Source organism: Castor canadensis, chromosome 2 (genome assembly GCF_047511655.1).
Source record: "Castor canadensis chromosome 2, mCasCan1.hap1v2, whole genome shotgun sequence".
NCBI lineage: Eukaryota > Metazoa > Chordata > Mammalia > Rodentia > Castoridae > Castor > Castor canadensis.
This window is the reverse complement of record NC_133387.1, coordinates 157,035,680-157,052,262: the sequence shown is the minus strand read 5'-3', so window position 1 is coordinate 157,052,262 and position 16,583 is coordinate 157,035,680. Positions and strand designations below refer to the sequence as shown.

Sequence of the window (16,583 nt, the reverse complement as noted above, 5' to 3'; positions counted from 1 at the left end):
AACCATCTCATATCACATGCCAGTAAAAAAGGCATGGTATTGTCCCTTAATACCAAGAAGACTGTAAAGGAGATGTCCCCCATGCAACTTAAATGACCTCAGGTGTTTAAATAGCACTTACCATTTCATATTTGTGAAAATGTTTATGAGCTAAATGGACTGCTAAAAATATGACTTTATGTTTAAAGTCCTCGCAGAAAATGCTGAACAACAATGACACACTCCTCAAATTAGCTCATCAATATGGAAAGTCAGCCCTGGCAGGCCCATTAGAAGTTGTGTGATCCAACTTTTTTCCCCTACATGATGAAAAAAATAAATGCCACAGGGTCCATCCACTGTGAGTACTTCCAGTATAGGAACTCACTTTACACAGAGTCCCCTTGGGAAACTTTCTCCTCAAACAATCTACACCTGCCTTTCTCTATCTCGGTGACTCTCAGCTGACGTGATTTTGCCCCAGTGGACATTTGTCAATATCTGTAAACATGTTTGGTTATCACAACTGGGGATGGGATGCTATTGGCATCTGGTTGACAGAAGCCAGGGATGCTGTTAAATACCCTGAAAATGTACAAGACAGCTCCCTAACAAAGAATTCTCTAGCTCTAAATGTCAGTAGTGCTGTGGTTGAAAAAAACTGTTCTACCTCCTGCTTGTTGATCCAAGAAAGGCTCTTTGAAGTAACACAAGTCAACTCTTTCTTCCATATGTGACACACAAAAAATTGTTTTGAAACTCTCTGTATTAGTCAACTACTGTCACAATCATGATGCACTAATCATGCCAAAACTCACTAGCTGGAGTTGCCACTGGCAGCATGGGGTCCAAGGCAATGCTCATAGTCCCCTGGGTACAATCCCCTAATGGTGAGCCCACCTTCAAGCAGCAGGTGGTAGATATGGGCTCTCAAGAATCTACTACTGGCCAACAATGCTTCATGGAGTTCATGAAATTAACTGGGACCTTTCTAAGTCTGTCCTGGCCTAGAATAGTTTCAGCACCATCAGGTTTACATTTTCTTTAAATTCTTGCTCCAAGTTAGCTGTTAAACTTACCTATTCCTGATTTATAAAGCAAAACCAAGCCTATGAGAACTGGAGATAAGATTTGCAGTTAGACTGTATGTGAGTTATAAGAAAAAGGAAAAACTAGGAATTATTTCAGTGAAATAATTTGGCCTAAGCAGCTAGAAGGAGGGACTTGTATCAATGACATGAAGAAACTTCAGGGGTCAATCATGTTAAAGCTGCTGTTCCACTGTCTTCTGTCCTCCAGAATTTCTCCTGAGAAGTCAGCAGAATTTCAAATTGTTGTTCCACTGAATGTAAGGAGAAAGTCCCACTAGAGATGGAAAAGCAGCTTAGCAGCTCAAACAACAGTCTTCAGTCTCAAGAAAAATGTTTAAGTTTTTGGTGACAACTTTAGAACAATAAAAAGATGATAAAATCTAATAGATCTACCCCTTAGGGTAAACCTCAAGGTTGAATAGTTCATCAAAAAGAACTGCCAAGACTTCCAAACACTTATACATGTAAGAAAAGTCTGGTTCTGGGAAATTTGGCTAAAACTTTTTCCAGGAATAGGGCTGGAAAATCTCAGAGTATAGCAATAAAATATTTTACAATGTGAGTGATGCCCCCAGAAGTTGTGCAATGCAGCCATGCTGACATGAACACTCTGACTCTTGTTAGCAGAGTTATGGAGAGGCAGAAGAGGGAAACGGTGCAGTGGTTCCAGCCATAAAGAAGTGGGTGTGGAGCATGTCAGTAAATGCCAGGATCTCCAGCGTATCTGCCAGACACAGCCATGGAGCTGCATGGGGTCAGACTGATGTTGCTGAGGAAGGCTACATTATTAAAGTTGAAAAAAGGGTAGTTTCCCTTTCAAATTATTAATGCTGAATTCAGTGGACAAAAACTATATTCCTATGAGGGTGTATGAAGATACTATATTGGATGATTTTTCAAGCCACGTGACTTTCATCTCATGCAGATCATCCATCTTTTAAGGTAGTCTCTTGCTCATTATGGTTATGAAAAAAAAAAAAAACCTCAGTGAAATTCAATGGAGAAAAAGTAACAAAACCCCCAAAATACCAAAACTTAAAGGCATCAGTGGATGAAGAAAATAAGGACCCTTTCACACATGTGGAAGAAATAAGGCCTGCAGAGACCAGGAGTGAGTGCATTCGACTGCCTTAGCTGAGAGGTAGACAGCATGACTAAATTTGGCCTAGACTATACCTAGAAGAGCAATCAAGTCTTAGAGCCACAGCCTCTGCCATACTTTCTGCCAAAGATGATGAAGCAATACACTGAGCTTCCTATTTGCGCACTGCCTAAAGACTGAACCCTGTCACGCATGTACTTTGTAATGTATCACAGGTTACTATAGTCTGCGATAACTCAAGGTTTAATGAAAAGATGCTCTGAAAACAATATTTTTCTATTCTTGTTTATTTGAGCAGTTTGAAGGAAAGACCATTACACTACTGATATAAAGAAAACAGAAAAGGAAAAATGTGATACAGGGAGTATCATTGTGTCATAAATGGTGACAATTATTTCTGATAATTTATTATTAGAAATTAAGATTCTAATGAATACAGAAAAGGATAATTTTAGATTAAGCTCTATTGATCACTTCTCTGTATCATTAAAACATGTTCTATTTTTCTCTACCACTTTGGAATTTGGTAATATTGTGATAATCTTGCTTACAAACAGCTTAATTTACTTCATTTAAAAGTTGCCTGTAATCTACCAACTTGAGAGGCTGAGATCGGAAGGATCACGGTTTGAGGTCAGTCTGGGCAAACAGTTTGCGAGACACCATCTACAAAATAACCAGAACAAAATGAACTGGAGACCGGCTAAAGTGGTAGAGCACCTGCTTTGCAGGCATGAAGCGCTGAGTTCAAACCCTAGTCCAATCCCCTCCCCCCTAAAAAAGTCAAAATCTTCAACAAATTGCCACATTGTGATTATTCTTAAAACACTGTGACTAAAAAAGTGAATGAAAAAAGACCTCACTAGTTTTATTAAAAATAAGGATTTAGGGGGGCTGGGGGGAGAAATGACCCAAACAATGTATGCACATGTGAATAAATAATTTTTAAAAATTAGGATTTATTTGCACGCCTCTTATGCTTTAGTTGATGGAGGTTAGGCAAAGCTGACAGCTCTGCTACCGGCTGGGCTCAGGTCTACTCTATGTGTGTTACTTCAGGGGTCCAGACTATGTGGGCATTAACTATCCAGGGCATGTTCTTCATATTGCAGATGAACCATGTCCAAGGACACAGGTCCAACCATGCAAGTACTTTTGAAGCCTCTGACTTCCACCCACTGACCAGTTCAAGTCACATGACTGAGCTCAAAGTCAAGCGGCAGAGAAGTATATTCTGGCTACTATGAGGCCATGCAAATGTGTGGATTTCTAATTTTATTGCAGGAAATGACAAGTTGAAACAAAAACAATCTTCAGCATTCATCTGAAATTTTCCTTCTGTATTTCTCTTATTTCACTTACTATTCCTTTTTCTTCAATTACATCCAATAAGACACAACTTCTAGAGCTTTGCTATATTAATAGTGTTCTTCTATGTGCATTTTAGTTCTTCAGAATTCTTGCTAAATCGCAATGCTCACAACTGAACGCAATGCTCTACCAGTACTGATGGTGCCTAGTGAAAGCTTTAGCAACTTAAAAGCTCTAAACCTTCCTAAATAAGATAAATGAAACTTGGGCAGCTCAAAAATACCTGCTGTATGTTTTTACTGAACACTAAGGCATTTTTCTTCTGAAGTATAAAGGTGGTAATTCAGAGCAATTGTGATTAACCTACATTCCACATAATATTAGAGAAATTATCTTCTCTCTAAATTCTGTTTTCTAATCTCAAACATGAAATTCTCTACTTTAATAATACCCTTAGGCCACTTTAGAGCTTCTAAAGCACTTGTATATACATTATCTAAATTAATTTAACGCTTAACAACTCAAAGTTAGGCATTATTTTTACCCTCCCTGAAAGACCAGGAAATTGAAGCCTGTAAGAAAGAAGTTTCTTCTCTTTGCCTGGAACATCCCCCTTCCTTTACCAGCCTAGCTATTATTTATCATTAAGCAAATCTCTATCCAAATGGCACTTCCTCCATGAGCTGTGCCTCGCTTTCATTTTTAGTAAACATTTATTGAATACCATCTAGAAACAAAGGATTCCACAAGGTCCTAGAAATACAGCAGTGAACAAAACAGACACAGTCCTTGCATTTACATGGATTAGTACTCAACTGGAGAGAGAGAGACAATAAACAAATAATTACACCATTAGTCAGTCACAACTATATAAATATGATAAAGGCAAAGTGCTATTCCATTCGAGCTGAGTTAGTGCCCTTTCCTTCTGTACCATTTATATTATGCTTTTTTGTAATCAGCTGTTTGTCTTTATTCCCCCCTATGGGTGGAAGGTATGAACAATAAATAACTGAGCTGTATTTTCCTAGCTTGAGTAACTACCACTGAATAGCAATACTTAATATTTATTTATTGATTAAGTAGTTAAATAATCACATGGACTTCTCCCAAATACTAAATTAATGAGCCAGGATACAACCTGAACTTTCCCACACTTTCATCTATACAAAACATTTCTAAGAAATGGCAATATTCTAATAATTCAGTGCTAGGCTACTACATAACTATAAGTAAAAAAAGAATTCATACCCATATGGTATTTATAACTTATTCTTATTTTTGTCAAAAAAAATGTATGTACATACAGGTGTTATATAATGTGTGTCTTTATAATATCCACTAACATAGATATACTAATTAGTGGCCCTTATTTATCCTGACTATTATTTAGGCATTTTAATGGAATATATTAAGCACAGAAACTTTTAAGTTAAGCTACAAAATTAAAAAATGAGTTTATGGCTAAATGGTAACAACTATAAGAAATTACAAATGCAAACATGTAAATTTGGGGTTATGCTTAAATAAAAATTAATTTCTTTTTTCAGTGGTACTGGGTGTTGAACTAAAAATTAATTTCTTAATTATATAATTCAAAGTTCATGTTCAAGGAATGATGTTATAACAAGAAACACACATGACAACTTATTTCATTCTACAGGTATATATATATTCACAGTGTTGGCCAGTCTGTCATACTAACTTGGATAAGAAATACTGTATTTTACTTAAATTCATGGAAATTATAAATATAATTCCCAAAGTGCTAGCAAATCTTTCATTCTCTTCCAAAAGAATCATTTTAAGCTAGTTTTTTGAAAATAGCCTAGTTCATTGAAGGGTATTAGCACCACCTAGTGAAAAAAGCTAGCAAAACTTGAGCATGAAAACAGCGTCTGCAGCAACTTAACAGACTGTAAGAAAATATGGAAAACTTGGACTGGAGAACGTGTGGCTCAAGCTGTAGTGCACCTACTTTGTAAGCACAGAGCCCTGAGTTTGAATCCCAGTTCTAACTCCCCCCCCCAAAAAAAGAAAATACAGAAAACTATAGGTTGCAACACCCCAATGAATATGTTTTATTCATGTATATTGGTCTCTAATAGACTTTAGCTATCAGTGTTACATTTGTTTTAAAAACCTAATACTCAATATAATTACTTAAAAACTTGCCTGAAATATCCCAGTTATGGAGTATTTACAAATGAAGGTAATTTGCTATTTTGGAGGCATCATTAATAAATATGACCTACTAACACACTTCCCTATCTTCTAGCTTGTAGTCAGAGTTAAAGCGCCTTGACTTGACCCTGGAAAGTCAAAAACTTTTGAAACAGGGACAATTAGTTTGGTGGCTACATACAGGCTGAATTCACATGGAAAGTTGGGGGTTGATGGCATCCATCTAGACAGGAGATGCCAAGTTCAGACGACTAACCATAGGCCTGAAACAAAGGCTGTACTGAGAATGGTGAAAGTGTTGGGTTTAGGACTACCTACAACATGCGGGATTATCCGAAGCTACTGCAGCAATGGTTTTTAAAATGGTCATACCCCTTTTTGCCTTTTTGATTATTATATTAAACTAACATGCTATTCACTCTTTTTGGTCCCTTTCCTCCTGTAAGAGGGCAGGCTCCCTGAGAAGCTTTATCTAGATGTGAATAATAATTAAATTAGAAGAATGGGTATGCAGGGGTCAGTTATTTCCATGGCACAACTGCTCTGGGGAAAACTACAGAGAATTTTGAATTTTCCCCCTCTATTTTCTAAAGAGTTTTCTTGTGGAATTTAGGAGAAAGTCTTATGTTAATTATACACATTTCTAACTCAAATTTGTGATTACTGTATCATGATGACGAATTTTAACTGGTGGATGGATGAAAAGCAATATGAAATGAGTTGGTCCTTTCACACTGAATCTTTGGATAAATAGATCAATTCAACTATTATTCTTCCCTTCTCAATTTCAAGATTAAATAATACTGCACATCTCCAACAGGGACTGAAATATAAATAATTAGATCAGGGCTTACACTGAAGATAAATACAAAATCACAAAAACAGCATATAGTCTATAAAAATTCACTTCTAATATTTCAACTATAGAGTAACATTGTTAATACAGCAAAATAAAACTAAATTTTAAGCAAGCTAAACTTCATTTTAAAAAACTCTAACGACTATAACCAACATTTTTATTTTAATAGGTCCTTCACTTTATAGTGCCTAAGAGTATTTTGCCTTTAAAAGGTATAACATAAATTTGTATCCACTTGAGTTCCTAAATCAGTGGACTCCAACAGGGACGATCCTTTAGGGGACAAGCCTGAACGTGCCAGTTACCAGACACATACCTGAATTAAGGAAGAACTGAGGAGAATCTCCATGAATGCCCACCGTGCCTGGCCCCAAGGAATCAGACAGGGTATTCACAAAGGAAAATACTCCACTCATGATTCCAAAGCCCAAGCCAGAAACTAAAGAGGAACAAAACAAAATGAAACACTGTTAAACCTTTTTTCCTGCTATGACTTCTCTTCAAATCTAATTTCCAAGTACTGAGGAATACTATGTTGTTGAATGGGAAAAGGTACATATAGTGGGGGTTTTTTGCTTTTGTTTTTTGGTGATACTGGGTTTGAACTCAGGGACTTGTGCTTGCTAGATAATTACTATGCCACTTGAGGCATGTCCCAGCCCCTATGCTATTGAAACACTGGACAGCTGGCTCTGGAAAGGCATGTACTTTGTTAAATGATGAGCAAAGACAGAAGGGGAAAGAAAAAGAGCAGCAGGGATGTAGCAGAGAAATGAAAAAAGGAGAGGAAAATGACCAGAAAGGATATAATGCTGAAGCTCTGACTTTAGTTATAACAACAGTGTACAGAGTCAAGTTTGATGGCTTAGAAATGGTCTTGAGCTTGAGGGTGATTGAATTGTAAGTTTGATCCCTGGGCCAGACTTAGGTAACTCAAATGAGGAAATTAGATTCAATCTTTAAACAAAGTTCTGAGAGAACAATATGTAGAGACGTTAAGTGCATTATAATAAGAAGCGTCCCCCTAGTACAGCAAGGTCATGCTAAACAGTCACAGAAAGTAACAGGTACATTGCTTTGAAGTTTAGTTAACTGAAGTATATACATGTTAAAAACCTAACTTTCAAACTTGGTTATATTTAATGGTATAGATAGTACCTTTATATATTATTGACTATACCAGTGGTATAGTCACTAGCAACCACTTTTTTACATAAGGAACCATGAAAGCTATAAACATAATAATGCATACCAATAGGCCAAGGTAGTAATAAAATACTGCTTAATCTCAAAGATATGTGGAAATATCACAATGAAACCCCTCTGTACAATTAATATATGCTAATAACAGAGACAGAAGCAGAAATCTATAAAAATACAAAAGATAAAAACAGTTTTTATGCCAAGTCTGAGTTCTCTTTTCCTTAAGGATACCATACAGTTCTAACTTACCATAGGCCAGCAATCGCATGGATGGTGCTGTCTCATCTGGGTTTATGCTCTTGAAACCCTCATTGGCTTTTCTAGAATAAAACCATACACATATCATTTTCTTTTTAAGAAGAATCAGTATATGAAGACCATTGCAAACTAGACACTTACTGAGGAAGCTTCTAATCAGGTTATACTATTTAAATATAGAATCCATTTAAACAAAACCGAGCACATTTTCAATGAAATAAAATCAACTGAAATTTCCAATTAACTTCTGCATTTTATCTGATGTTCACATAAATAATAGAAAAATAGAAGCAAACAAGCTACTCAGGAGTTAGTTTAATCGGAAAAATAGCAATACTGTAATTTCTGACCTCAATTTCTGATCCCAGTATCCTGTGGTACCTACCACTCTGAATTTTTTTCTCTTCTCAACATATTATGCTTTCTTCTCCATTTTGTTGGCACTTCATTGTATTTTCCACTAGTGCCAAACTTATTCTACCACCTTCCCTTCTATTTTCCTCTCCATAGCAACAAAATTGTTCTCACCCTTCAAAGTCCAGTTAGGGCAGCAATTTTGCATACATGTATGCTGGATATTGAACCCAGGACCTCACACACTGTACCACTGAATGATACCACCAGTACCCAGGAAGATGCTCTTCCTTCCTTCCTTTTTTTTTTTGCAGTACTGTGGTTTGAACTCAGGGCCTTGTGCTTGACAGGAAGGTTTTCTACCACTTCAGCCATGCACCTTTTGCTTTATGTATTTTATGAATAGGGTCTTGCATGTATGCCTGGGCTGCCCAGAACTGAGATCCTCCTATTTATGCTTGCTGAGTAGCTGGGATGACAGGCATGTGACCATGCCCAACTTCTATTGGTTGAGATAGGGGTCTCATGAACTCTTTTTGCTGAGGCTGACTGGAACCAAGATCCTCCCAATATCTGCCTCTAAATAGATAGGATTACAAGTGTGAGCTACCATGACTATCCAGCCAGGAAGCAATTTCTTAAAGTAGCTGCCTCTACCAATGGTTGGTAATCACCAATATCTCCTTACTCTTACATCCTATCACACTGATTGTCTGCACTCCCATATGGGTACTTAATCATATGATCTTCTGGTTCTGAAATATTTTATATATTTGTTTAATATCCCCAATGAGGCTCCAGTAGAGAAAGTTGCCAGATATTTTTATATATCCTGTGGAATAAAATGCTACTTCAGAATAGGAGATGAATGAGTACTTGAGTGAAGACAGAATACTGCTCAATAAGAAATGATCATCAGAGTGATATCCATGTTTCTGTTACAGCCATTTCACAAGCTTACCCTGAGCCCCTGCTCCCCATGCAGGTATGTTAGGAATGCTAGGTGTGGCTGATAAGTTGTTCTATTACTAGTCCTTGTTGACTAGAAACTCAACAGTATAAGAGCCTGACTCAAAGAATATATTTACTATAAAGTATATTTATTAAAGTAATAAAGGAGCCAAGACATGTTAGAATGATTTGTCAGCAAGTGCTAAAAACAAAAGGAGTTAGATTAACTCTAAAAACAGACAAGTTAACCAAAACATACTGATTTTCTGGGCATCATATGTTGAATTAAATTTCAAGGTATGAATATTCATTATAGTTGGTCTATTCATTATATAAATACAAGTATCATTGCTTATATTATGGCAATGAAGAATTCAACCAAAATAATAATAAGCATAACGAAAAGAGTCCCTTGCTTTTCTAGACTCAGAAAAAACAATTTGCTATTTCAGTGCTCCATTTAGAAGCACCGTTTGGGAACAAGGACATGAGCCAGAAATTTAAGTGACTGTTTTCCTATAAACAAAATAAACTTATCTGTCACAGGGATGCTGTTAAAGGGTACTTAAACCTTATGATGCTAATAATCTCCATCAATATATCAATACAAATGCATCAGTAAATATATCAATAGTAGAATCAAATTTTGGAGAATTTCTGTTTTACATAAATTGTCAGGAATAAAAATTTTTCTCAATATGGTATAGCAGAGTACTGCTAGCACGAATATACTGAACACATACATCCAGTGTTTACTTACTTCCTCACTCTGTGCTATGGGAGTTTGCAAGAGGAAATGTTACGACACTAACACTTCTCAATGTTAACATTAGGAAGTGAGGAAGGACAAAACATGATTACTTTCCGTGTTCCTCAGGAACAGAACACAACCGATGATGCAAAGGGCAGTGTTTTCCAATATTACTGAAATGGAAAATCTTTTTCTGTTTTTGTTTTTTGAGGCAGGATCTTGCTATGTAGTCCAGGCTGGCCTCAAACTCACAATCTACCTACAGAGTGCTGGGATTATAGATGTGAACCACCATATCCCACTTTGAATTCTTTGTTTGCACTTATATTTCCAAGAACAAAAAAATTCCAATTTTTAAAATATAAGCTTTGCAAAACTGATACGTCATTGTCTTTCTCATTTGTTCTTTTTTGAGTAATTTTTTTCCCCGTACTGGGGTTTGAACTCAGGGCCTCACTCTTGCTAGGCAGGCACTCTACCACCTGAGCCACTCTGCCAGCTCATGTGTTCTTTAAAACTAGACTGATGCCTCTAAAAAGACCATACCAGGGGCTGGAAGTGTAGCTCCATGGCAGAGTGCTTATCTAGCCTATGTAAGGCCCTGGCGTCCAACCCCCAACACTACCCTCCTACAAAAAACTGTAACAATCGTTAACGTTTTTCTATAAGTGAGAAGATTTTCTAAAATTACAAAATATTTATGGTTCACTCATTCACTCATTCATTCAAGATGAAGTGACTGTTCCTAAAGTTTAACCCATTAAATAAATTTATTATTAGACTGGAGTTTATAAAAATTGATGCAGGTATGGCTCAAATGGTAGAGTGCCTGCCTAGCAAGCATGAGGCCCTGAGTTCAAGCTCCAATACTACCAAACAAATAAATGAAAACATTAAAAAAAAAAAAAACAAAAAACTGGTGCAAATTCAGATAGGAAAAATTTGATTGAGGCAGTTCTTTGAACTTCAAATGTACTTTGGCAGTGGAGACAATTAAGCAAAATACCGATGAAACTAAAGTCCCTGTATTTGAATGCAATATAGCAGAAGAGCAATTTAAATGTATCCATATATCTGGCAGTTTGATTCAGGTGGCAGGGTGCCTGCCTAGCAGGAAGCTCAAGGATCTGAGTTCAAACACCAGTACTAGGAGGAAAAAAAAAAAAGTATCCACATAAGTGTTAGTCACCAACAAAGTATTGTAAAACTTCTCAAGCTTATTATAACACAGCTACATAGCACCCAACATTTCTAAAATTTGCTGGTAAATTTCTGTAGAATATTCCAAAGGCTTATTAGAGATCCATCTGCAAATACAAACAAAGGCACCTGTTAATATACCATCTGTTTGCAAATTTCCAAAGGGCCTTTAAGAAGAACAGGACTTTCCTAGGAGGCCAAAGAGACTTCTCTGAACTTAGCATGAGAGCCTGCAAATTGACAGCTGTAATTCCTTCCTAATGTGGTCAGATTCCCTTACTGCCCTCATTACATTATTGGCAAAGTGGCTCAAGTGGTAGAGGGCCTGCCTAGCATGCGTGAGGCCCTGTGTTCAAATCCCAGTACTACAGGTACTAGGGATGCCTTTGGCACCATAGATAAGTGCCAAGAAAAGGATGACATTTCAGGTGGAAACCATGAAAGAAAAAAGGAAGGGAAGAACAGCAGATACTACATTTTAATCTTGACACTCTGGTTAAGTTAGGTTTTAGAACAAGGGTTACTAAACCCTTGTCTTAAACTGTGAAATTCTGTGTTAGAAATTAAGTTTTTTCAAAATTAGAACCAACATAAAAATGCAAATCCAACATAAGCCAGTGATATCACTTGCCAGGAAAACTCAGCACAATGAGAGAGCACAGTGCCAGTCAAAGGTGCTACTGAGACCACTCCACAGAATACTGCACTGGGCCCTAAGCATGGGTAAAAAATCGGGTGCTAACAAGAAAGAGCATGTCCCCTGACAAAAAAACCGCTCGAAATTCACAACCATGTCGTCTGAAGTCCAAAGAAAGGAGAAGTGTTGAGTCTTGAAACAGACACTGTGACAACCATGTACCAGAAATTTCCTTTATTTGGTGAGTGGGGTCACACATAAGAAGTAGGAAGGTTTTCAGTACATTAACAATATTCTACAGTTAAAATTATAAGCTGGGCAGCAGTGGCTCATACCTGTATTCTTAGCTACTTGGGAGGCTGAGATGGGAAGGATTGCAGCTTGAGACCATCCTGGGCAAATAGTTCACCCCAAGACCTCATTCCAAAATAACCAGAGCAAAATGGAGTGAAGACATAGCTCAAGTGGTAGAGTGCCTGCTTTGCAAGCATGAAGCCCTGAGTTCAAACCCAGTCCCACAAAAAAAAGAAATTAAAACTGCAGAATGGTATTAACTGCTGCACACCAGAAACATTCAACCACAGCTAAATGTCTGTTAGGGATGTTTTACTCCTCCCTGTGAAAAGTTAAATGTTACTTTCTTTTTGAGATTGTCTGGGCTCAAACTATCTTGAGTAACTGGGACTACAGACACATGCCAACACACCCAACTTCAAATGTTACTTTTTCTTTTTTTTTCTCTTTTTATTTATTTTTCTTGTTGTGCTGGGTAGGGGTACATTGTGGCATTTATAAAAGTTCTTACAATATATCAAATATACTTGAATTCACCCCTTCCACCATTCTTCTTCATTCCCACCTCCCCCCTAAACGCTACATTTACTTGTTGGGATTTTTCTTTTCTTTTACGGTGCTAGAGGTTGAACTCAGAGTCTTGAGCATGCTAGGCATGGGCTCTACCACTTGGGCTACATCTCCAGCCCTAAATGTTACTTTTGGTATTTACTTGTTGGTCTTTAATATTTCAGAGATCAATGAGAATTTCGTTTTTATACCTTTTCTGAGATATGACTTTTGCTTCTAAGCAATAGCTTCCTGGTTTTCTTTCCCTTTTTTTTTTTTTTTTTTTTTTTGTGGTAACTGACTGGGGTTTGAACTCAGGGCCTCATACTTGCTAAGCAGGTACTCTACCACTTGAGTCACTCCACTTCCTGGTTTTCAATGTTTAATTTAAATTGCTCCATTGGGGAAAGAGAACTCAATGTCTACTATTAAAAGTAAAAATTACATATTGGCAAGAACAAATTAACAGAGTCTATCCAAACAGATGTTAAAGTTCAGTCTGGGTTATAGTTATGAAATTCATGGAGTGTTGTAATGACCTCACTTGCAGAAATAAAAAAGGATGGCACAATATCACTCAGTACTAAGTCTTACTATATAACCAAAACCAATCTCATGACTTCCTAAAAAAAATATATGATTTCAAGTACAAGCGGTGTTTTTTTTCAAATCAGTGGTTTCATGTGAGGTTCTCGTGGATCTTACATCTGGGCTACTTTTTGGCCCAAAAGGGAAGCTAATGTGCTTAAGGCTTTTTAAAAAATATTTTTTCTTTTAAAGACTTGAACCTATAAGAAATATCAGAAAACGAACCCTGTTTTCTCCTAATATAGTCAAAATAATTGGCACTATAATCTTTATATGAATTATTATCTCAAGTGTGAGAAAGAATATATGAATTCCAGGCTGGAAGGTTTTTTGTTGTTTCAATGACTCCCTAGATTATTTTTCTCCACTACCCTTATCTTCTAATATACAATGTATTTTCTTATTGATTCATTTCTTGTTTACCTCTTCCCATTATAAGCTCCAGGAGGCCAGAAACTTTTTCTTAATTACTGGTATATCTCTAGAGTCTAGGACAGACTTTGGCATTGAATAAATTCTCAAGAAGTATTTTTGTAAAGAAGGAAGGATGGGAGGAAGGAATCTTCCTGATTTAAAATACTCAATATTTTCAGGTTGGATATGCTCCAATCTCTTGGTTTAGAATTATGTAGGAAAGTACAGACCTTCAAATGCCACATTAACGTTTCAAATTAGCAAATCATAATTCAAATTCAACTGGAGAGAAAAAAAGATAAAGCAAGTACTTAACTTACTTTAAAAGTCTATAATATGCAAACCGGAACATTTCTTGGATAATGACTGAAAGCAGCACTCCAAAGATGAGCAGATATTTCTGTACTGGTTCATCTTTGTTGCCAGAAGTGAGTCTTGCTATGAACCAAAAAAGGGATGAGATCAGTAGAGACACCAACCAGAAGAATGCTCTGAAAAATAGGAAAAACAAAAGTTACAAGTGAGTGTAATAGAGAATTAATAATGATTTAAAATAGAAAAAGACCCTGCTTAAGAAGGAATAGATTGCCAGATTCCCCCCTGGGGGTTTGAACGCTTGCTAGGTAGGCGCTGTATGACTTGATTTGTGAATTTTTTTTTTTTTTTTTTTAGTTCTGAGGTTTTAATTCAGGGCCTACACTTTGAGCCACTCCACCAGCCCAGCCCTGTTTTTGTGTTGTTTTTTTTTCCGAGATACGGTCTCGAAAAGTACCTGGCTGGCTTGGAACCAAGATCGTCCTGATCTCTGCCTCCTGAGTAGCTAGGTTACAGGCGAGGGCCATCAGTGCCGGGCTGCCTGACTTTTTAATAAGGGAAAAAAAACTCATAAAGTGGTGTTCTGGATCAGTTACTCTCAATGGTGTATTTTCCGTAGTGAGAAACGTGGTTCCAGAGGAATATGCTTGTTGTGCGCAAGTGCAGACTATCTGCCAAGGGCTGCCTCCTGGAAACTTGGGTTATTCACGATGCTTTGCCCACTGATATGCCAAACCAATAAAATACACAACCTGTCCCTATTGCAATCTTCATATCCTTAAAAACCTACCAGAAATTATGGATTTAATGATTACATATCTGTAAAGATAAACGTCATTTCCAGAAAAAAAAAAACCCGAAAAACCCAGTAGAGTGTGTGTTGTAAAATTCAGAAGTTGCAAACGTGCATGCTCTGATCTAGATCAGTTTTTCAGGCCCAATTCTTACGATACTCCCGGGGATTTTAATGATAGCAGCTTTACAAACCGTTAGCCCAAATCTCTGTTTTTAAACGACACAAGCGATGTAGCACTTTCAATACAGTGGGAGGTGGAGCAGCTCAGGACAACGGGGAGTGTCTGATGTGGCCAGTCAACCTGGACGGATGGGAGGAGGAGGAGCCCAATAAGGACTGTCCCAGAAAGCTTTCACCTGTTGGGCAGGTGAAAGCCGAGATTGTGACCACATTCACCACCAGAGTTCGGTATTTACCAAGCTCCCGGGAGGAGACACAGGATCAGGTGTTTCTGTGTCTTCACCAGTCGGAGCCAGGTGAAGACTCACCCCGGGGACTTGAAGACCATCTGAGCCCGAATCCTACCCCGCAGACATTCTGATTCAGGGGACCTGGGGTGGGGTTTGGACATCCGAATGCTTTAAGCACCTGGTCCCCGGGTGCTCTCACGGGCAGAGGGAGAGAACTACGGTCCCGGTGTCTAGTGGCTCTTTACCCGTTGGGGTTGCAGACACCGCTGAGAACTGAGGGAAATTAGGGATTCTCTCTGCAGAAAAATGAAGGACACATTTGTGAATGTACCCAGAAATTTTCTCTCATCCCACTCAAGTCCACCCACAGGCCTACCAAGCACCGCAACAAGAGCCCCCTCCCGGGAGCCCGCGCTGGGGTCTCCCCGCTCCGCTTCTCCCGCAGAGCCTCGGAGGAGGGCTCGCCGCTCTCCCCATCACCCCTGCTCTTGTCGACAACACAACAGTGTCCAGCCGTTTGGTGGGGACGCCGGGGGCCGTGGGTATCTCGTTGGGGGAGGGGAATCCCGCGTCCGGGTTTCCCGGCGCAACCGCCTCACCCGGCGATGAGGAAGATGATGCGTAACGGGTCGGTGGCGATGGTGAAGACGTAGAGAGCGAGCGCAGGCCCGAAGGCGATGAAGGCGCAGCCAAAAAACACCGCCGCGGTCATGGCGACAGCGGAAGACAGTCCGGGGGCCCTGAGGGGACACGAAATGCGCTGGGCTCAGTCAGAGCCGGGGGCGGGGCCACGAGGTGCTCGGGCCTCTGATAGAGGCGGGGACGGGCGGGGCAGGGCTTTGGGGCGGGGCCACAGGTACTCCGGAAGAGGGGCGGGGCTAGGGACGGGGCCAGGTGGTACACAGAGCGCCAATAGATCCTGGGACGGGCGGGGCCCGGGTGAAGGCAGGGAGGGAATGGGGGGCGGGGCCATAAGGTGCTCCGAGCGAAGGACGGGCGGGGGAGGGGCGGGGCTAGGGGCGGGGCTACGGGAGCTCCGGGAGTAGAGCCGGGGACAGGCTGGGCGGGGGGATGAGGCAGGGCGGAGCTAGGGGGCGAAGCCACGAGGTGCTTGGGGCGCTGATCAGACACGCGGGTGAAGGCGAAGCGATCCTACGGGGCGGCGCCGCGAGGAGCTCCCGGCACAGTCAGAGCTGGGGACGGGCAGGGCGGGGCTAGGAAGCGGGATCACGAGTTGCTCCGGGCGCTAACAGAGCCGGGGATGGACGGGGAGGCGGAGGGGAGTTCGGGGCGGGGCCTCGGGTGTGACCGCAGAGCCTGGGGCGGGGGCGGGGGCG

The 16,583-nt window shown here is 39.5% G+C and overlaps 1 protein-coding gene across 1 annotated transcript in view; it reads right to left on the bottom strand.

Annotated features, from left to right (window-relative positions):
* Aph1b (aph-1 homolog B, gamma-secretase subunit) overlaps positions 1-16,060 on the bottom strand; it is a 28,296-nt gene extending 12,236 nt beyond the window's left edge. The window contains exons 1-4 of the mRNA XM_020182819.2: positions 15,846-16,060; positions 14,046-14,216; positions 7,979-8,049; positions 6,843-6,965 (exon numbers count right to left, since the gene is read on the bottom strand). Of these exons, the coding sequence (XP_020038408.2) occupies positions 6,843-6,965; positions 7,979-8,049; positions 14,046-14,216; positions 15,846-15,958 (478 nt within the window). The 5' untranslated portion in view covers positions 15,959-16,060. The remainder of the gene's footprint in view (positions 1-6,842; positions 6,966-7,978; positions 8,050-14,045; positions 14,217-15,845) is intronic.
* Positions 16,061-16,583: the final 523 nt, after the last annotated feature.